The sequence below is a fragment of the Uloborus diversus genome, chromosome 3 (genome assembly GCF_026930045.1).
Source record: "Uloborus diversus isolate 005 chromosome 3, Udiv.v.3.1, whole genome shotgun sequence".
In the NCBI taxonomy this organism is placed as follows: Eukaryota; Metazoa; Arthropoda; class Arachnida; order Araneae; family Uloboridae; genus Uloborus; species Uloborus diversus.
Genome location: NC_072733.1, coordinates 76,365,602 through 76,389,666, shown reverse-complemented (window position 1 = coordinate 76,389,666; position 24,065 = coordinate 76,365,602). Strand labels below are relative to the sequence as shown.

At 33.7% G+C, this 24,065-nt stretch overlaps 1 protein-coding gene across 1 annotated transcript in view; it reads right to left on the bottom strand.

Annotated features, from left to right (window-relative positions):
• The window catches only part of LOC129218808 (proclotting enzyme-like), a 49,046-nt gene that overhangs the window by 1,562 nt on the left and 23,419 nt on the right, over positions 1–24,065 (bottom strand). Inside the window, exons 3-5 of the mRNA XM_054853129.1 lie at positions 13,872–13,990; positions 10,363–10,640; positions 2,735–2,874 (exon numbers count right to left, since the gene is read on the bottom strand). Coding sequence (XP_054709104.1) covers positions 2,735–2,874; positions 10,363–10,640; positions 13,872–13,990 — 537 coding nt within the window. The remainder of the gene's footprint in view (positions 1–2,734; positions 2,875–10,362; positions 10,641–13,871; positions 13,991–24,065) is intronic.

Below are 24,065 nucleotides of genomic sequence, written 5' to 3'. Positions count from 1 at the left end.
GCAAAAGTGCGCTCTTCTGAAACGTCATGAGCCTACGTCACAGGGCGCGAATGGGCAGCCTTCCGCCGAAGATCCCTTGCTTTCGCTAGGGACATTTTGAGCGCGCTGATATTTTTATTTTTTAGAAATTCAATAATCCTTTTGAACACACTATGGAGGCAGGATTCGTTAAAGCACAATCTAAATAATCTTCCTCAAATAATATCAATGATGATATTCGAATATTTCCGAGAGGATGAGAGGTTTAATGTTCCAGAAACGCGAGGAGTTTAATGCGAGGAGATAAGCCTTTTACGTTTCGTCTTCGAAGTCAAATGCACGTTCTTCGGTTTCTCCCATGACATGGGAACCGGTTCGCTAGCGTTTCTCTCTTATCGGAAGAGCGCATGACGTCACTTCCTATGCCATTTGACGTCACAAGGGATTAAACTTTAAAAATTAATAAAAAAAAAAACTACTTACCGTATCGCAAAAATTTTTTCACCTATGATGTTCATACATGTTACTCTATCATATAAAAATAAAATTGAAAAATCGAAAACTTCCCTATTACTGAGGGCGCAATTAACTGTGTTCAACTTTGCCAACTTTGTTTTCTCACACAAAGAGTAGGAAATCTATTTCATAACCTTGCCAGGAGAGTAGATAGCGATGCCTTCTAGTTTCTTTAAGTCAAATACACTAAAACGTTTGAGGCGGTGGGAGTTAAGTTAACGCTGTACACTAATGACTTTCACCCTTACTAATTCATCTAGTGAAATTACAGTTAATAATACTTGGGACCCTTTTTATAATCGCTACCTTGGTAGTTCTGTTCATAAGTTCAAATACGTTAAGAATAATTTTTACAATGAGGAGTTTTACATACATTATCATCGGCAAAGGCATTTCAAACTCATTTTTGTAGAAAATGATCGCACAAGGGGAATCACGAGACAGTTAAGCCTAAGTAAGAGATATTAAGGTGAATATGCCCTATTTGAATTTCAACGGTGCATAGAAGTTTTTTAGACAAAAAAAATTATATTATTGTTATCATATCAATTATTAATAAAGAATATTGTCTTTTATGTGGAACACGCAGTTAATTCTCGATAACTGTTTTATTTTAGCATTTATAGCTGAAAATTGCTTAAAATGTATACTCCCTCGGCCTCTCTTTCTACTGTTAATGCAAACATGTTCAAAATTCTTTTTTTAAATAACCTGGCATCATGTATTTTACCATAATCATACACCTAAATAAACATCAAAACATATTTTATCAAAATACATTATACAAATATTTATTAACATGCAAAAAAATTAATTATTTTCAAGTGACATAATAATTATGTAACCCTCACCTGGCGATATTAAAATACTCTAATTTAACATTAAAATTGCTAAAATCCGCGTTGCCTTGACCACGAATAACCAGCGTAATACAGACTAAAGTTAGAAGCAAGCTAATGGGTTCGAGTAAAATTCAAATAATATTGCATCAATTCTCTTTGCTACAAAGCGTGCTTGTGCCAGTCGTTTCAATATTTCCCCTGGTAAGTACAGTGATCTCTCGCTTATACGCGACCTCTGTTATACGCGTTTGTCACTTATGCGCGTTTTTCTCACGGGTCCGGCCAGCGATATAGGAAAACAATGTTAACTCTTGTTCATTTATACGCGAAACCTGAAATGCACTCTTCACTTATGCGCGATAAATTTTTTTCAATTTCAGTTAAATCGCCTAATTCACGCTTTGCTTATCGGAGGATTTGTACCCTTCTTGTTCTTTCTCTTGAAATACATTCATAAGAGGTTATTCCATTGTTCGGATTCTTCAAAGAACGTGTTTTTTTTTTTTTTTTTTTTTTTTTTTGCACAAGTGTGCAATAGGGGGTGGAATTAGTCTTGTGATTGACTTCGAGAGGGGAGAACAGGTTACATACAAAAAGATTGACGTCACTAAAAATCGTGCTCAAGCGGTGCGCGTTAACATAGCCTATCGAAAATCTTTTGCATCCTCGCAGACTATAGTACTGATCACACGACAATTTTTTAGGTTTTGGGGAATTCGCTTACGTACTGTACAGTGCATAAAAAATGACAAAACGTACAAATTCAAATTTGGCTTTTTTGTTAAATCACAATGTATAAATGGAAGTTATGTGCGAAATTATTCATTAGTATTAGTAGTATACTATTAGTATTACTATAACTGATGTTAACTTATTGCATTTAAGCTAATTTTTGGGTTTTTCACTTATACGCGAATTTCACTTATGCGCGAAAATTTCGTTGTCCCGTTTAGTCGCGTATAAGTGAGAGATCACTGTATATATATTTTTTAATTTTATCGTTACCTAAATGTACGTTAAATGAGATTATGAGTGAATTTGTTACTTCTCTGGCGACACTCCTCTGGCAGTTTTAAAGCTAATAGTCCCCTGAAGGCATATTTACCCCTGGTGAGAATAAAACTCAGGAAAGATCAAACATCATCTGGCCTTCATCTTTGCAAATACAAAAATAACGACAACTAGTGAAATAATGAATGTTAAACTAAACAGAACATTTTTCTTTGGGAACGCAAAAAATTCATTTACCGTACATTAAACCATTAAGCGTTGTTTTAATCAGATAATTAACTAATTTTATAATTATTGCCTTAAAACAAAATGCATAGGCTGTTTATACAAAGATTACGGTTAAAATTTGCTAAAACTAGCTTTTTTCCCTTCATTGTGCAACATACCGAGCATGCATCCTTGTCTCCATCTCCAGCACACAAGTTTGCATTTGTAATAGGCACATCATTTCGAAAAATTCTCCGGCATGCAGGGTTCTGCCAAATTCGTAGCTGCACTTCCATTAACTTGCTGCTAGATGGTCCACCTAAGTGACAAACGTGCTTAAAACCCGAAATGTTAACTGATAATACGAAATAGAAAATGCATTAACACAAGGAATAAAAAGACGGTAAATTGTCTAGTAACACAAAAATTATAAATAAACCTTCAAATAAAAAGAGGAAGTCAATCATAGTGAACTCAAGGTCTTATCTCACGTTTGGTGATTAAGCAGCATTTCACTAAACACTGCATCATGAACAACTTTCCATTCAGCTGTTGTCTGTAGCACAATGTTTTGTGATTCATTCGTTTATTTGGAACAACTGCTCAAGTTTTTTGATGAGAATTACCAATTATGCGTTTCGCCACCCTTACATAGAGTTTATTATTTTTATTGAAACAATTATACAGATAGTAGAAGTCAAACAGGAATATATTTGCAACACAGATATGGAGGGACAAAAGCGAGAATCGAGACGTCTAGCTCATTACTGCTCAAAAAGTTCAATCTGAACTTTTTAGTGGCCGTTTTCCAGCAGTTGCTGGCTTAAAATTTCAATGACTCTTTTTTTTCGGGGGGGGGGGGAGAGAAATTCGTCTTCTTTTTTTTTCTTAGTTATTGACTTTAAAAAGAGTGAGCTACTTTTTACTGCTACGGGGGCGTCGATTCTTTTCTTTTGAATTATTTTTCATAGCATCAAAACTGAAACTTGCCGGTAAAAACAATGAGTATAGCCTGGCTGTGATAAGTAGACTTTCTATAGTCTGAAAATTGATTCTATTTGATAAATAAGGGCGAGGTAAGCCAGTTTGCACTGCCGATAACAGTTATTTCCGTTATGCATATCTAAGAATTTCTCCTCTGTTGACTCAAACATAAATGTGCTTGACCAAGGTCAAGCATGTTTTTACCAGAGCTAGACTATTTATTGAGACGCTTCTCCTTTGACGAGTTCGTCTATGTTTGGGTTGAAAGAGGAGAAATTTTTAGATAGGTACAATGCCAACAACCGTTATCGGAATCAACTTATCGGAGCCAGACTATATCCCACAATCACAATGCGCAGAAAAAAACACTTCACTTGCTGAAACAACTGCTGAATGTTATGCTGATGCTTTGAAAAGATACCCAGTAGTCCGGGAAAATTATAAACATTTGTTTGAGGAGCAAATGGAAAATGCCGCCTAATCCCCCCCCCCCTTTCCATACAAGGTTTTTTTTTCAAGAACAGAAATATCTTTCAGAAAAAATAAAATTGCCACCAAAGATATCTTCCCTTATTTTGTACACGCATAGGAGGAGGGAATGGGAATAGATTTGTTACTTTTACATAGGCTTGCCAAATTTCTGAAATGCTCAACCGGGACCCCGAAATGCCCCCCTCTCCCAGCGTCGCTAGCATTCAAATCTGTACACACCCCTGGCTGATTTTAGGGGCTTTTTATATGGCAGTTTATTCTCAATGCTATGAGTAAATGGTTACTAATTATGAACCTAAAACAGGTAATAAAAATGACATAAGCAGATAAAATTACAACATTTCACTTCCGAGATGTAAATATTTACAATTTATTTTAGTCAGAAAAAACACTTTGAATGCGGAATAAAAAATTGAATAATATTTAGTCATGCGCTTCATTTTATAGGACTTTTTTATACAGTCTTTTTTGGTTTTAATCTTGTTGTAAAAATCCTCACAAGATAATCCGGTATTAATTTTACAAGTCAATGTTAAAAATGATAAAGTAATTATCCTAGATAAATTTTCGCATTTAGTTGTTTTTAGACCTTTTTGGCCATTTATAATCAAATTTATCTTTTCCGGGACGTGAAGTAAACCGGCCGGGACTCCGCGATTTTGCTTGAAAACCAGGACTGTCCCGGTCAAACCGGATCGTCTGGCAAGCCTGCTTTTACATATAAAGAGTAGAAATTAAGCTGTCAAGTCAATCCGCTGTCAAGAGCGAATTGTCAAGAGATCTGTCAAGAGCGAAATCCGCTTTTAGAGTAAAATGTTCTGTTGAATAAGTTTAGTGAAAGAAATTCAAGTGGTGTTAAACTGAAAATAGTGAATACACTTGTGCTGAAATAAGTGATGCTTCGACGTAATAAAGGGGAGAAAAAGTTCAAAAAAATGAATAAATAAACGGTATCTACTTGATGTGGTGTACCAACAATGTTGAGAACTTGGGGTGTAATCGATATGGGGCCGATCCAGTATTGACACCAGATTTTCTCAACCTATGGTACACGTAACGTACGGTACATTAATTATTTTTAGTTTTAAAATTTTACACTTAAGACTTAAAAGAGCATTGAAAATAAACTTGGAAAAAAAAAGGTCCACTTGAACAGATTTGAATTAGATAACTCTCTCCCCCCTCCCTTCCCAACCATAACTATTCGCAGGAAAAGCCTATTTTGATTATTTTTTCAAAATTAATGAAAGGATTTTTTCAACTAGGTCTTCCGTCTTTGCTTGAAAAAAAATTACCCAACTTGGCTGAAAGGTAGACCATTCCGTTCTCCAAACGGTAGTGGTCAAAACCAGCCCTTGGCGGGAGCATTTAGTTCCAGGATAAGACGCATCCGCAATTTGATATAAAGGCTTTGTTGAATTCCCCGTGTGCTACACATATATTTCCTTTATGTTCAGTAATATACCATATGCAGACAATACATTTGCAGTATTGTCGTGGGTGTCCACAATTCTTCTTAGCCCGAGGTCTCCCAAAGTAAAAAATTTTGAAAAAAAAATAGAACCGACTTCAAAATTGCTCTAAAAAGTGAAAAATAATTTTATTCTTTAAACACCATCGATAATACTTTTAAACATAATTTTTGAAGTTGACGCAAAAACGATCGATAAAATCATTCACAGCCATAACTCAACTACAAGTATAAATTTAACCAGGTCCAGTTTCTTCACTACCACATGCATTACGCATTGATGACAGCATATTTGAGTAACGATATAAATGTTCCGTTCCTAAGTTTGGATGATTTTTTGATAAAAATATGAACGAAGCATGGTTACAATGGATTTTACTTTTTGTTTTTGCGCCAACTTCAAAAATTATGTTTAAAAGTATTACCGATGGTGTTTAAAGAATAAAATTATTTTTCACTTTTTAGAGCAATTTTGAAGTCGGTTCTATTTTTTTTTCAAAACTTTTTTATTTCATTCTTTTTAGTGTAAATGTAGATATTTCAGTAAAAGTAAGAAGTTACCTAGTAAGAAGTGCGACTCTATATCACTGTATTGCTTTAGAAAAGCCTTTATTCAAAATTATCATTACAATTACTATTAATGTTACAGTTATATGGCACCAAACTTTTATAACAATGAGTTTCCTATTGTCGCGTAGATGAAGATAGCGAAGACAATGTGAAAGCCAAATGAAGCGAATACTCGTTAGTCTCAACCCGAGATCTATTCAGAACCACGAATGAACGTTACATCTCCTTATATACAACTTGAAAAAGTGCTGGAACTTTCCAAACTTGAAAAGATACAGAAATTAATAGAACATTCGAGAAAATACTGGAAACAGTAGAAACGAAATTTTTGTAAAATTCACTTTGTCCTTGTCGGGATTTGAACCCGGGTCGCTCGGGTGGGAGACGAGAATTCTACCACTGAGCCACCGTTATCCACGGATGAAAAGAGCGAACTTCGCTACAATATCATTTTAATCATTTAATAGGGAAATTTACTGTTTTTTGCCCATAACTTTTTTTCTAAAGAACAAATATGGTCAAACGAAGTAATGGGACCTAAGTTGAGCCATCCTCTATCCATTAAAAAAAGAATCATCAAAATCGGTTCACTAGGTGGGACGCTATGAGTGGACAAACAAAAAAAAAACATACATACGGTATGAACTGATAACCGCCTCCTTTTTGAAGTCGGTTAAAAATCGGACCCTACCTGCAAAACAAGAGGTATTCAAAAATGTAACACCTGATCAGCAGAAAGGAAGTCTAGTGATTTTAAACCACAACATTAACGCCCTTAAAGGCCATTAAAGCCCTTTTGAAAGGAAATGCATTGTTATAAAGAGGACTGGAAAATACATCCTGTCTTTGATTCAAGAGTGAACATTATTTACCTTTCATATTTCATAATAAACTGCAAAAAATATGAGTTTTATTGAATTTATGTGCAATAATGCGAGGTGACGGAGTAGGGACGTGCCCAGCCTCTTACCTTTGGGGGGGGGGGGGGGGTGCAGAATTCTCAAATTGCCGACTCTAATGATAAAACTTGCGGAATTCACACACACACACACACACACACACACACACACACACACATATATATATATATATATATATATATATATATATATATATATATATATATATATATATATATATATATATATATATATATATATATATATATATATATATATATATATATATGTACGTTTGTATACATAAATACAGTGACGGATTTAGACAGCAGGCCCCTAAGTTATTATAGGTATCGACGGGTCCCTTTTTGTAGTCCAGACAACTTGTTATGTTGGTGGCAAAACAGGCCATTTTTTAAGTTTCATCTCGCACTATGTGTGTCTCTTCCTGTGATACATCAAGCCATGTGGTTTTATTTTATTTTCCTTCTTTTTAATTCTCCCGCTGACCTTTTTTCGATTGATCTTGAAAGACGAAGGGCAACAGGAGAGTGATGCAGGGACCTTTTTTAAGGGGGTTACAGAATATCCGCAATTTTAGGCGGTCCAGGGTTTCTTCCCTGGGGAAAATTTTGAAAATATACCGTGTATAATTCTGCATTTTGAGGACGTATAACAACTACAAAAATATCAGTGGAAAAATGGGAAAATTAATTTTTTTAAAAAATCATACACTATTTAACAACTTAAGATGGTTCAAAATAAAAATTTTTTACGGTTCGACAAATCGTTGACATTAGCTGACGGAGAGGAAGACAGATGGAAAAGAAAAGATCACGCATTGTGTGTCTCTTGCTCATATCTGCTTTAGGTATAGTTTTTTGATCCCCATCCCTCCAAACCACCGACAAACACAGCACTGAATTAAATATAAAATGATTAATAGTAAAATATGCTTTGAAGGGAATGGTGTACAAATTTAGAAAACATGTATTTATAAAGTAGCATCTTGCCAATTCGGACATTTCATATTTTATGCACTTGATAAGAAATAAAAAATAAGAAGGGCTCTTCAAGAAATTTCAAAGACTCATTTAACTATTTTAAAGGAGTCGAGAACAATTAATATTATTCAAAACACTTCATTTGCACTTTTCAGCCTCTGATATTTTAATACTTTTGATTGTACAGTTTTACGGAATTGTTCAAATTTTGTAAGAAACACCTATTTTAATTTTAATATGTACCATAGATTTCTCTTTACAAAAAAAAAAAAATAAGCAAAAGTAGGGCAGCGAACGAAAAAGAATAGAGATAAAGCAACATTTTTTACTCGTGCTAAACAGATCGACAGCATGCATCAGAAGTAAGATAAAAGCAAGCAACAGAAGAATTCCCTAAACCCTGAATTCATGATTAAATCAATAGCAAGATATGGAAACATGTGAGTCACAAAAATTTATCTCAATCAATATGAGACAGAAAAATGAGAACCATGATTTTTACATTTTTGCTGGATGCAGCAAAGAGCTAAGTGTGGCATAGTTTGGCATCCCCCATCCATTTGTTAGAAATTTTAAAATAAAGGGTCTTTCAATTAGGGCGGTTAGATGTTAGCGGCCCATATGGCGGCTACGTTGTTTTGGTGACGTCTGTCATATCTGCTTCTTAATATTCAGTCACTAATGCCAAATCCCCAAATCTGTTTTTGGGCCAGATGTGTCCCGTGGGCCATAGGTTGGAGATCTCGTTCGTTTTAGACAATGATCGAACGACCCCCCCCCCCCCCCGTCCAGCCCCCAAAAGCACTTTTTCGTTTCTCAGTAAGAGTAGATAAGACAATAGTTGGTCCAGTGCTGCACCCTTTGTTTACTGTCTCTTTAAATTCTGTTGGTCTGCCTACTTTACACAAATGTCGACTTGAGCTAAATCGTACTTTGAGTGATGTATTTCAGGGCTGCGGAATCAGGCTGATTTTGAGGTAAAGGTGTCGGAGTTGGAAGTCGAAGGTTTAAACTTTCAAGAATCGGAGTCGGTCATTTTCCCTGTCAACAACTCTGCCAGTGCCAGCGAAGTCGAAGTAGGACTGATTTTGGCATAAAGGAGTCGAAGTCGAAGGCTCTAAAACTCCCAGAGTCGGTCATTTTCCCTCCGACTTCGCTGCCCTGGTATATTTTACGTACATTTTATAACTCTGTCTTTTCTTTTTTTTTTTTTTTTTTGTTCCAAAAGTCGATGTACAGAATAAAATATACAATTCATATATTTTTGCCGACTGATCTGTTGAAAATGCCGACGGTAGAAAAAATCTGAGGGGGGTCGGGGGGGTTCGTACCCCACGTGCACCTTTTCGCTACGTCCCTGTAGGGGGAGCTATTCCTAATGTTTGAGGGGCTAGACCTCATAGGTAAGCCACTGATATTTTAATATTTTGCTTTATTAAAGATAAGAGATAGAAAACTTTATAGTATGTTCAAAAGTGAACTATGCTTCGATGAAGGCGTCAATTTTCTTTTACAGAACAATTTGTGACGTTTTAAATTCTACAATCAGTACATTTTTAACATTTTCTACTTATTATCTCACACTGAAAAATTGATTCAAATTCTTGAATTATAAACATTGCTCTTTTGAATGGTGAGCCTCGTAAATAGTAATTTAAAAATTAATTATATTCTCAATTCCATATTTAACAATTTCACATTATATGCGTAGCAAAATAAATTTGAAGCAGTGAAAACCAAAACGATGTACGTAAGTGGACATTTCCAAGTTTTGAGTGAAACGCGTTTAAAGATAACGTCCTAGGTAGGCTTTCATTGATTTTTTTCTTCTAAATCATGCTGTGCAGCAGCACCTACCAGGGCTATTAGTATTATCTCTTGCCCCAAGACAGACGAGAGGTTCCCCTACTATTTGTACTGGTTGCCTCCAAATTTTTAATTTTGCCACTTACATCCCTTTGCTTCTCACTGCTTCATTTGTTTAAGAACTAGTTAATTTAAACTATTTGGGTTTATTTAGGGGTAAAAGTAGATTTCACTCAGCAGTTCATTTTGATACATTCAATAAAAATTCCATGAAACAATCTTACTAATTCGTTTACCATGATAGGCAAAAATCATTCCAGATGCCAACATTTTGTACGCAAAATACCACCTCATTGCCATTGACCATAAATACATAGATTCAACTCTTTCTTGTAAAATTATTCATAGTTCAAAACATCTTTACAATTTCAGTAATGATTGATTGGAAGTTACATAAGCATCTGTATATTACTGACGTTGTTTCATTCAGTTATTTATTTATTTTTTTAACGTCCCGGAATTGTATAAAATTTTTCTTTTGATTTGACATATTTAAGTAAAAGAAAAATAATGTATTTTACCAAAGCTAATAGTTCCCCAACCAGCTGTCATGGCATTCCTTTGTGCTAAGGTATCGTCAGTAAACTGCTGGAATGGTAGACATATAGGTGAGATATTCTGGGTGAACTTGATGGATGAAGACAATACAAGAATAGCGATGTCGTTCTGAAAAGTTCTCAGATTAAAATGTTCGTGTCGAATGATAAATCGTACAGTAACATCAAGATGTTTGGCACCATCATTATCATTTTCAATGTCATGCTCTCCAAGTCGTACTAATAAACTCCTTGGATTTATCCTATGAAAAATTATGTGTTATATAGCTCCCATTCTGTATAAAGATGAATTTATTAAGGTTAATTTCTAAAACAAAATTGAAATAGATGTAATGACGAAACTTAATGCTATAAAAACAAATTATCTGAATGGATTTTTCTAATTATACCTGCAAGACCTCAATTTTCTCAAAGGTTAGTCCTTCCAATCCCACAAAGGTTCACAATGAGATGAAGTTTAAAAATACGTTGAGAAAAAAGTTTAAACATATGAAATCGATTTTTTTTATGGTCCCGATTCCCCCACATTGCATTTAGGGAAATAATCTCCATTGAAGAATAATACCAACACAAAAAATTTGCAAATATTTGCGACCACAATTCAAGGAGATATAAGAGTTCAAAATTAGCAGGGACCGTGCAAAAGACGAGATTGGAACCTATCGTTCTTTCAGGCTTTGAAACCTGACAACAATGTTAAATTTATACTTGTACATAAAAACTGGCAACACTTTGTCTTTTTTCAGCCATTTTACATTAGCTCAAGAAATGACTGTAATCATTGTCTGAATATGTCAAGGGAAATTTTTTTAAGGAAAGCATTCTGAAGTTGACATTATCTGTTAGATATACAACTTAAAAAAATAGCAATGTGTGGTTTAAAAGTAACGACAGTCTTTAACAATTAAGGTAAATTTTTAGTAAACTGACACTGATTGTTAATAATAGAACAAGTATGTTTATAAAAATCTCATATTAGGGATACTTGATAAGTTTGGTTTCAGAGACACATGATCCCATGAATCAAGTATCCCTTTAACAAACTGAACACAATTAAAACAATATAACTAGTTTACTTAGTTGAGTTTAATTTTAAACATTCAAAACCATGTCAAGGTAATAAAAATTATCATAGTAAAAGTGAAAGATATAAGCAATCACTGCAGTAAATCTGCTAAATACTAATTAAAATATCAGTTCGCATTTGTAACCAAACTCAGGGTTTTTATTTACACATAACACCTCAAACATAAAAACATAAACATTCTACTGATGAATTATGTTCTGATGAGCCAAATGACCCTGAACAATTGAAATTGATTATCCTTCTTTGAATTGAAAAAAAAAATGCTATAGTTAGATTTACAACGAAAAAGAGAGTTGCCCATTATGTAGGTCAAATAATGCAAAGTTATATTCCCAAAGTTTGAAATATTTTTTTTAAACGAAAAAGTAATATGCTTAATCAATCTATTTTTCCTGAAGAAATGACAAAAGTGTAGTAGATGAGAACGAAGGTGTTAAAATGCCACATCCAGTTAGGTTGAGCGGAACTTTAAGAACTACAACAACTGTAATGTTTGCATTTGACTTTTCAGGTTTTGAAAACATATGCTGGGCTTTCTTCACTTTTCAGAAGCATACAGATGTTTAAATTTTTCTTCTCTTTTTTTTTTTAAATAATTCAATTGAAAAACTCTTAATTTCATTATTGCAAAACAAGAAGCAGATAAGTAAATTTTAGTAGTTATCATCATAATTTCTTTATTATTTGCTGTAATTTTTGCATCATTACGCTACTTTTAAAAGAATTACTACTTTTATTTTTAAATATATTGTTCACAACTGTATTAGAGAATAAGTAACTGATCAAAATCATCTAAGTTCATTAAAGTTGCATACATTTTTCTACAAATTTCCTAGTCGAATTTAAAACAATTTTATTTTTGTGTTCACATTATTATCATCGAAGAAAGAAAATTAGAAGTATTGTTATTTTTTAGAAACATTCCGTGGAGAACTGAAATCCATAGGTAAATTGCTGATCTAATGAAAAATCTACGTATTTTCTCAATGGGATCAAGTATCCCTTGATGTGGGGATACATGACCCTTTTATAAAAATATTGAAAAAAAAAATACTTTACCAAAAATCTATTTGTTTAATTTCAACTGAAAAAAATACTGTCAGATAGAGGAAACAATCACGATTGCTCACGCAATTTAAAAAAAAAAGAAAGAAAGAAAAGAAAACTGATAATTTGCAGCAGAGAAAAAAAAATTAAAACTTAAAGTGGGGATCAAGTATCCCCAGTCTCCCCTATTGTGTTGCGCAATTGGAATTTCCATAGTTTTTATGCTTGATGACGAAATGATTTTTTCATTGGATGGTTCCTTTATGAACAAATTTTTTCATGTCCCCATTCACTATAATGCAGTGGTTAATCTTGGGGAGGGGGGGAGGAACGAAACGCTTTTAATTATTTGGCTATAATATATACTAGGAAAGGTATCAATCAAACAAAATTTTTTGCTTGAGAAATTACACGTACGTTTGTGATTTCTTAGCAACAAAATTTCGTTCATTATCTTTTTAAAAATTTTTTTTATTAAAATATATGAGCTGTCACGTGTGGGACTAAATGTCCGTTTTTCCGTGGAATGGCCCGTTGATGCATATGTTTAAATGTTTCTTTTTTCTACTGAAGTACTATTCAGATTATGCAGCGAAATGTATCATATTGTTAAAATGTCGGTCTGACTGTTAGTTTGGCTTTAACCCTATCTCTTCAGAACAGTCAGTTTGTTCGGGGTCAAGACATAACTTTGGATCTGGGAATTCAGGGAAGTTATTCCGGACGCTCTCAATCTCTCTGAACTTTTACATACTGGGAATGTTAACATTTGTTCCACCATATAGGCTGACATCAAATTGGGCAAGATAGGTCCAAGGCCGTCGCCAAATGCCAAGCAGCCGAGGAGGGCGGAAGCAGCCCAGTGGGTGCTCCCGCCTAGCGAATATAACAAACACGGGGGTTAAGGTGGGTGTGCTTGGCAAGTGTAGTGAACACAGAAATTTGCCAAGTTCGTCACCAATTTCTGTGCATCCGCCGATGGTGGCGTGGGGACGAAGAAGAACGGAACGAGCAGGGTCGGATCCCCTAGTTAACGATGAAATTTGGTGAAATTTTAATTTCATTTTAAAGAACAGATATAATTAATGTCTGATTTTGCTACAGTTAAAAGTTTGATCGTGTGGTCGCAGAGCTGATAAAACTAAAATTTTCTATAGAAAAAAATGTGAAATATTGCAGGATTTTATCTACACTGAAACTTGGTGGAGTACAAAGATTTATTTTCCTCAAGCAGTTTCTTTTGGTGGAGTGATAACTCTTAAAAATACAAATTTAGGATTTACGTACGATAATTAATTTATTTTTATTATTACATTGTATGATTAAATAACACTCTTACGTATTGCCTCTTCTAGACGTCACAACGCAATGAGCTGCTGTAATTACATGAGAATCGGTCACTAACGCACCTCCGCATTCAGGGCTTCTTCTACCTCTACGAACAACAAACATAATTGCCTGGAACAGACCAAAAGAATTAGATACGTGCAGTTTTGTTACGAAAAAACGTACATTTAATAAGCCGAATGAAGCCTAAAACAAATGCACATCGTTCAAAATTAAAAAGCATAAGTTTACTTACATGTATAAACGCTCACATTGTGGAAATAATATAGTTGGATGAATATACGATAAGTGACATTTTTGAGTCTCAAAGAAAAAGTTTTCTGTTTAGTTTAATATTCATTATTCCACTAATTGCTAATATTTTTGTGTTTGTAGAGATGACGCTTAGAAGATGCATGAACTTTTTTGAGTTTTATAGGCACTAGGGTGTCAGAGGATGACACTATTGCTACAAAAACTACCAGAGGAAGGTCGCCAGAGAAGTGACAAGATCACACATTACCTATAAATACAACATCTCGTGTTCTTTTTATCAGAACTTAAACGTAATCCGTGATGTCTACGTCCACAACAAACATTGCATTATACAAATATACATTTAGGTAACGATAAAATTCAAAAACATGTAAGGGAAAAGGGGGCACATGTGAACATGGTATGTTATACTAGGATAACTTAAAGCAAAAATTCTTGAAAAATTATCAAGTAATGGCCGTACCAGTACTATTTCTTGGCCAAACTTTGAGCGTAATGAACCAGTTTATGTTCCTGTTGTGACAGCTTCTTTTGTATTAGCAGATGCTAATGTAATTTCATCACTCTCTTTATTCACGTAAAAACATATTTGAAACTAACTAATATGTTAAAATTAATTGTTGCAAACCATTATATGAACATTCAAGTAAATTTATGACAATGTTTATTTTTTTTAATTAAATTAAGAATTCTTTGATTTGGAAAATTAGTTCTAAGGTAGATGAAGGGGTACTTGCGAACACAACATATAGGTTCACATGTTAACAGTTCCCATATCCTCTCCGCAATATATAATATTAATGTATGGTTATTATAAGTGTTTAAAAAAGGTGGAAAAAGTTAAAATTATTATTTTCGTACAATAAGCATGCAAATTAAGTGTTCATTACTGTTATATTATTATTAATTATTTGTTTGCTTTATTATTTTTCATATTTTAAACTCTTTTGTTACTAAACAGTTGGACAACAATTTAGTGTTATATATTATGTCAAAAAAAAAAAAAAAAAATCTATGTTTGAATAAAAATAGTTAGAGATTAGACCTAAATCCAACATCAATAATTTCAATTATTTGTTATATATGTATAGTAACTATTTGTGACTAGGTAATGTTTTTCTACACATTGATTTTATGCATCGATATTTTTTCAGATAACTGATTTTCTTAAGTTACTGAATCCACATTGTCCGTCACCGTAGTACACATGACCGATTAAAGATGATATTTGTCTGAAACTACCAGAAATATATTAATGAAATTACTATTAATGTCTTCAACTGGATATTTCTACAAAAAATGAGCCACAAATTTTTAGCCCGGTTGAAAGATTTTTTTGTGGAGAGCAAAAAGAGAAAGAAAAAAAAGACATTTCTTTTTATGCATTTGTTGAAGTTATTATTATGTATTATTATTACTTGATATATAATTTTTATCCGCATTTTTTTATATAAAATTCACATTATACCAGTACATATTTTATAAAATTGAAATAAATGTCAATTTTACTTGCTTTTGCATCATTTAGTCGTTTATTTAGTTCTATGAATTCTCGTAATTTCACATAAGGGTCAATTCATACAAGTTCTGTACAGTATAAACTACTCATTCATGTTCAAATATTTCTAAGTTATCAAATTAAAATAATTATTTTGAAAATTACAATATGTTTTTTCGGTATAATGTATTATATAGGGCACAATACATGTAATCTAAGAAGGTGCAATGAAGTTTTCACACTTTTTATTTATGTTTTAGTGTGTGAATTGACTAGCGAAATTGCTCAATTTCAAAGACCTGTATCTTTTTTACAAATCAAATACAAAAAACAGTATACATAACATGTATAGTACTTGAATAGAATATTCAATTGGCCAAGAAATTTTATTTTTAATTCCATCCCCTTTTAGTTTACAGGGGTCTAAAAATGTCATTTTTATCATTTTTCCGATTTTTGAGGGGCTGTAATCTATAGAGGGTACATAAAAAACACACGGCAAAAGTTACATATACTTTTTAGCATGTTTCCAGTGATGAGTTTTTGCCGTATTTCATTTTGTGTTTCCGTCCAATACGCGAGTTATCCCCCCTTGAAATGAGTAAAATTTTTACATTTGACCTTGAACTTTAACCTGTTGCCATTATTTTAATTATTAACTTACAGCTACGTAACTCAGCATGCTAGACTATCAACTTATGAACTTAAACATCAAAGCGTTAAATTAACTGTCATAAATGTAATTCAAATAGATTTTAGCCAAAATGCAAAGGTTTTAAATTCCAATTTTTGACCACGAAAATCACTTTTGACGACCGCTAAAAAATCAAAGGTCCAGTTGAGAGAAAAAATAAAAGAGGTGTCAAACATTTTTCATATGCAGCTTTTAGGGATATGAATTTCAAAAAAAATTGAAAATGATCGAGCGCACCTATCCGTCGAACCTGTACGGATTGACCCATAAAACACAAAGAAAATGCTATTATTTTGAATTTTATTTTACGTTTGGAAATCGAAAACCAATTTCGAGTTTCTTCAAGCAAATAGTAGAAACATAGCTCTATATTCTTGCAAAATTTCAAAGTTGTCTGAATTTTCCCTCATTTGAATTTTTGTGTCTATGTGAAGGGGAAAATCATCATTTTACAAAATGTCACTAAGTTTAAAACTGATTTTGAAGACAAAGGATTTAAAAAACAACTTCAAAAGTAAGGTATTTCTTTTATGATACTTAGCACATTATTGGGCATTAATTTTAGCAAAGCTAATGCATTCCTTAAAGATTGAGATTAAAAAATAAAATGCTTAATAGGGAAGTTTTTGATTTTTCAATTTTATTTTTATATGATAGAGTAACATGTATGAACATCATAGGTGAAAAAGTTTTTGCGATACGATAAGTAGTTTTTTTTTAACTAATTTTTAAAGTTCAAGCTCTTGTGACGTCATTTGGCATAGGAAGTGACGTCATCCCCTCTTCCGCTAGGAGGAGAAGCGAAGGTCACGCATTCGACTTCGAAGACGAAATGTAATAACGCTTTCTCCTTGCATTTAACTCCTCGCGTTTCTGGAACATTAAACCTCTCATCCTCTCGAAAATATTCGAATATCTCATTGGTGTTACTTGAGGAAGATTATTTAGATTGTGCTTTAACGAATCCGGCCTCCATAGTGTGTTCAAAAGGATTATTGAATTTCTAAAAAATAAAAATATCAGCGCGCTCAAAATGTTCCTAGCGAAAACAAGGGATCTTCGGCGGAAGGCTGTCCATTCGCCCCCTGTGACGCAGGCTCGTGACGTTTCAGAAGCGCGCACTTTTGCGCGTGAATTTTTAAAAATTCATTAAAAAAACAACCACGGTGTTTTAAAATTCGGCGATGGTGAATTTTTTAGTTTTGAGGGTCAATTAACAATATCCAATAGCCAAAATATGAACATTTAATAGGTTGCAATTGAAACTCGGTTAAGAGTTAACTGTAATAACTTTGAAAATTTTACTGATATCAGATTAATTATCCTATTCCATAGATTGCAACAACATATAACTTTTTATGTTTTTATTAAATAGTTAATAAGTTACAAGCCTTCAAAAATGCAAAATTTAGCATTTATGAGAATGCTGTTCAATTTGATCAACCGGTCAAATTTTTCTGCTGCTCGCTGCCGATCCGCCGGACCACCGGTTGAGAATCACTCTTATATACAAAAGTTGCATTTGGCACCTTTCAGGGATGAAACGCTTGTAGCACCAGCGGCACCTAATAGGCAGCCGAAATTGCACCCTTAGCTAGGGTGAAAAACTGGCACCCTGAACCCAACGTGCATCGAGGCTAAAAGATGGAACCCTAGGAGAGAAAAATGGCACCCTTTTACTGCTTCATATAGCGGATCTTGCCCCCTCCCCCGTGTTGCGTGCGTTTTTGAATACAATTGTGTTTTATTTATTGTTTTGATTTATGATACACGAAGTCTTGGTACGTTTTTCACATTGAATACAGTTCTAATTAAAACTTGTAGTTTAAAGCATTTGATCACATTTCAGACTTTCCAACATAGTTCAGAAGTTTACATAACTTTAATTTGTCTGTTCTTGCACTAACTTTCGTATATCCACTTGTATTGCTCAGTAATTTTTATTTGCTACTGACATTTACTACAGCAGCGAAAATGAAGAGTACGTATTTATGAATCATTAACAGGAACGACAAAAAATATTAAGTCATATATATTACAATCCCGGGAAAATAAAATCCAATTCAAAACTCTAATCAAGAATAACATTTTAATACGTGTGTATATTATTCGACATTTAAATATCCTACTTTTCAATGTGAAGTTCTCCGGCAGATGAAAAATCGAAACAAATTTTTAACGATCGATTCATTCTAACTGATCAACTGACGAAGCAAAAACACAGGTAGAAGTCATAAAAAAAAGTAAAAGAATAGATACTACATTCACTTCATACAATAACGCAAACGAAAGATATTAACGTTTAGCAAGACAGTGAAATCATGGCATTCAAAAAAAAAAAAGAGAGAGAGAGAGAGACAGAGAGAGAAATATATACATACATATATATATATATATATATATTAGGGTGTCCCAAGATATAATGGCGAAAAAAAAATTTGTGAAATCGAATACGCATACCCTCCAAATTTTTTCCATTTCACCTCAGAAACATGAGAAAAAAGTTTCATTGCAATAAAATAACGGGAACCCGTGCCGACTTGAGGTCAAAGTTGGACCTGAAATCCCTGTACGGCGACTACAGTTTAAAGATTGCTAACTGCATAATTCCTTACTACACGCGACATCAATTTATTTAAAGCAGATATTTACAGCAATATTAGACTAAAAGAAACATTACTGCACATATTTTTAATTCAATGTTTGCTTTTTGCAGTCAGGATAGAGCTTCTGCTGCTCTTGAACGCAACGTAACACAGATTTTTTTTGTTCCTCATCAGCTGTTAGCAAACCATGAAAGTCCTGCATCATTTTTACCGCTCTTTCAGCAGCATCGTTTACTGCTCTAAGCATTGAGACAATCTTTTACACATCAAGGAATGAAATTTTATTGACCATACCATAAAAGCTGGATGAATTTTTGTAGAGTAGCTTTTGAGATAATTGGGTTCCCATTTTCGTACTTTTATCAAAAAGCACAAATTTTTGTTTTCGTGCTTTGACTGGCAAAATGCATTGAAGCCATGGTTTCACGTATATTGTCACTACAAACAAGCAGACATCAAATAATGCTTCATTTTCCTTCGTATCTAATTTCAGTTGTGAACTAAATAGTAATAGTTTTAGGGAGTAAATCGCTCGAGCCATCCATCGAGCTTTGTGCATGTCTCCCGGTGGGCTTATTTTAAATTCATTTTCTGTATCTCCACCTAAAGATATGATAGGCAGTTCTATCAACTCTTGATAGTCATCTCTGACCGTAATGTTAGTAAGTTCAGCACGGTAAAAGTCAAGTAAATTTTCCAAGTTAGGGTACAGTTCGGAACAACTCCGCAGCTCCTCCATAGCACTGTATTTTAGTGGGATAGATCAGTTCATATATATGACGGCAGCAAGCAAAGGAAAGCATTTCTCTATCAAATTTTAGCTCAAGAATAGCGCAAGAACCACTTAAAGGATCTGTTCTGGAAGCTGTAGTATCACAAGTTTTAACTTAGTCTTCGAGATTCCAATCTAAAACTGCCTTTCAAACAGCCTTTGTTCTTTTCCTGTGGAATTATCCAGTTTAGACTCAGCAATGTGTTGTCCCATCACATCCATATAAAATAACTGTAGATAAGCGAACTTCTTTTGATTTTTGAGCACTCAAAGCAGGCGACAGTTTCATATCCCAAGGTAAATTCACAACAGATGGTACCTCGTACTGAAAACCAATTTTTATTCTTTCCTCGTGCTCCTTCCGCTTTTCGGTTCGAATTCTTTGAATTGAAGATTTACCTATGGGAAATTCATCAATGTTACACCCAAGTGCGTCAATAGTAGCTTCAAGAATAAACACAAAATCTCGTATACTTGGACACCTGTCCAATGCAGCAACTGACTTTGGAGTAATAAAATCCCTCATCATTACATATTTACTTGTTCCAGTTCTGATAATACTTGTTTCAGGTTCTGATATATTTGTTCCAGGTTCGAATATACTTGTTCCAGGTCCTGATAAACTTGTTCTAGGTACTGATTTATATGTTTCACGGAAATTTTCTGAATTAATATTTTCATTAGAGCTCGAAGAGGATTCTTCTTGTACAGGCTCATACAATTCCGAGGGTGTTGAAGTGGAATCGTATTTAATGCGCCTCTTTTCTTCCTTGACAGCTCTAAGTCGAGCCCTTTCCTCTTTGTCGGCAAGTTTTTTATCCACTCCACCTAAAGTGACCACGTCGGCTGTACTCTCTTTGGAGTTGCAAGAAAATCCCATCTTCTTCTATTTTGATTAACCGAACTGCGTCAGCATGTGCAATATTGGATAAATTGTTTAAATTACTCTAAAATTCTTGTTGGCGCTGCCTGAATACTTCTTTCAGTTTCTTTGCATTTTTTTTTAAGTCTCTCCAAATTTGATTTAGGTTTTTTATTCACACAATTTGGCAACGATTTGGTAAAAATGCGTGCCTTTTCCCAAAAGATGATGCATTCCCGAATAGCGAGATTTGCACTTTCACTGATGGTTAAATTTTACTTCTCGAATGTTATAAAACACCACAGACAGAACTTGTCCGTTAGAGGGAAGTTTGCAAGCCCGTAGTTAGGTGTTTTACGACTCCTATTAAAAATATCTCTTTTTTTAATAGGAAATTGCAATTGCAATTCCACTGCCATGTTTCGTTCCTTATGGAAGGACTATACTGCTCTCGCTGACCGGAATGTATTCGTACTGACATGTTTGACGGTTTGCAAATTGCTACGGGTAAGCCCCCTCCCCCCCCTCTCCCAACATATGTTTTTCTGTTTTCATTTGTTTTCTGTGCACTATTTACAGTTGTTTTGAGCTTCGCTAAGTATCGCGTCGCCAGCGCTGGCTTGCTTATGAATATACGTGCTATTTACACGTTTAGGCCTTTAGGCGCAAGTCGGCACGGGTTACCCTGCTTCAAATTGCATGAAACTTTTTTGACAACGGTTTTGATATAAAAGGAAAAAAATAAGAGGGTATGCGTTAAAAAATAACGAATTTCATTTTTTTGGGACACCCTAATATATATATATATATATATATATATATATATATATATATATATATATATATATATATATATATATATATATATTTCCTTTTCAAACTTTTTTTTTCTTCCTTTACTGTTCTGTTTGTTACGTCTTTTCGAAACACTGTTAGCATATTTCTAAAATTTCCTAATTGCTAGGACGCTGTGATTATTAAATTTTGCTTACCCAATATTTAAGAAAGTACTGATAGATAGTTTTAGGTAACTTTTATGTATGATAGAAATAGCAAAAGACATTACATTGTTTATAACTGTAAACTGAACAATAAGAAGTAGTCAATGTACTTTGAAACACTTTTAAATATGTTCCAAAGTCTTAAAAGCTACTATGATCAAATACCTGTACTTACACCAGATTTTGAAGAGTAATCCAAAAAATGTTTGGTTTTAATCAAATTTTGTACTTTGATGATGATGTCGTGTCCGTAGATTGTGCTAAATATTGTCGAAGGTCGGAAGGACCGCAGTCGCCAGCTTCGGTTGCTTAGGCCTGTAGAGTAGGGTGGAGTGAAAAAAACGAAATTGCGAAATATGTTTAGCCTGTATGTGGAAAAGTTGCCTCTTACCAAGCCTATTTGTCATACAAAATTTCAGCTAAATCAAACAATATCTTTAGCTGCCCATTTGAGGTTCAATTTTAAGTATTTAGCCTCATTTTTCACCAAACTCGCGAAAATGAGCTGATAAAATGTAATTATCTACCATTTGAATCTGCGAATGGTTAAAATTAAACTCTGGAGAATTAAATACTTAATGTATAGTTAGTTGAATGACCTAGGGGTAATTGCGAAATGGCCTTCAAATGTGCATCAAGAGTGCACATCACATATGATGTCTCAGCTCTGGTTTGTCCTTTCTTTGCGTTCACCGCTATCAACTGGGTTCTTTGTTCTAGTTTGTTATCTTTCTTACTTAAAATGTTCTATTTAGCTTGAATTATTTCAAACTATAAGGTTATAACTTCAAATGTAAGTGAAAAGACTGTTTTTACATATAAACAGTTTGAAAAGAAAAAAAAAACACACACACACACAATTGAAGTCAAGATTTTTCTTCACCAAAGAAAATGTTCACCGTCAAGCAGCTGAATTCCATTGAAATATAGTAATCTTGAATTCTTAAACATAGTTACCGAGTTCAGCCATTTATCCCCTTTAAAGCTCTTAAGTGCTCAGCCAGCTCTCTCACGCATTTTCTATTGTTGGCCAGAATTGACCAATATAATGTTTTCTTGACGTTACTCTATTCCATTCTATAAGTTATTCTCTTACACTGTAAAACTATTCTCTTCCAATAATACACGATGAATTAGGTTTTATTTTATAGAGTATGTATACTATAATAACATATTCTGTTGAAACTTTCAAGTTCTCTGATGGGCATTTTCTTGAAACATGTAACCAAAAAGATCTATTAATTAGCTGTTGTTAGCCTTCGGCAATGACTGTATTCTTTCTTAACTCTGAATTATTACTTCAAATGTAAATGAAGACATTGTTTTTACATGTAAACAATACTTGAAAGGAAAAAAAAAAAAACGATTTCAGTAATTTTTTCCATTTATTATTTTTTAAATTAAATGTCTGAAATATTTATTTTTATTGCTTGTGAGATTGATTACTAACGTTTGTGCCCTACTATGTGCTTTATTCCTGGCCGATTTGATGCTTTTTATTGACACCCAAGCAGTTTCAGAAATTGTTCGTATTCCAGACCGTAGGATCGTTCTTGTGTGTGTGTGCGGGGAAGTGGGAGTTCAATTTTCAGCATGATTCTGTCCTTAATGTGATAGTCTGGAAATCTGTACCTGCCCCTGTCCGATTGATCAGTCTCAATTATTATAAATGCTGCTTTAAAAGATATGGGAATAATTAACAAAGAAGATTAAGTCAAGGTAGTCGATCGTAGCAAAATCATTAGGTAAAGAAAAAAAAAAAACATTGACTTGAAAAGAAAAATGAAGAATAGCACTCTTCAGCAAAAAATGATATACTTTGACGGACGAAGAGACAATATTTTGATTCAAATAAAGGACTGAAAAAATAAAGCTAGAAAGACAACATAAGACCAAGTTGTTTTACTTTACTCTTGTAACCTATATCAAAGTATGATGTACCGTACTCTCCTGTGTTTGGTAGCTCTCATAAGATTAAGATAAGCATAACAGCATTTTGAAAGAAAAATATTGATGTTTCTAAGTTACGAGCTATGGGTTAAGTGCAAACAGTGATCAATACATGTTTTTTGAAAAGGGAGTTATAAGGAAAATTGAGATTTACATTGGACGTTGGAAGTGCAAACAGTGATCAATACATGTTTTTTGAAAAGGGAGTTATAAGGAAAATTGAGATTTACATTGGACGTTCATTGCAGTGGTTTATTTGTTAGTTACATACAAATGAATTACCATTACGCCAGATACTATAACATTAGGCTGGAAAAACAGCTGGGCCAAAGGGATATTGTTTAGAAATTTGGGACAAACTAGAATAATGTGGAAATATGACTGTGGTAAACTTTGTACAGGTCAATGGTATGTCTAAGAAATATGGAATATAATTTCGAATGGAAATATTTCAATCAGTTTGTTAAGAAAGAATACAGTCATTGCAGAAGGCTAACGAAAGCTAATAGATCTTTCCGGTTACATATTTCAAGAAAATGCCCATTAGA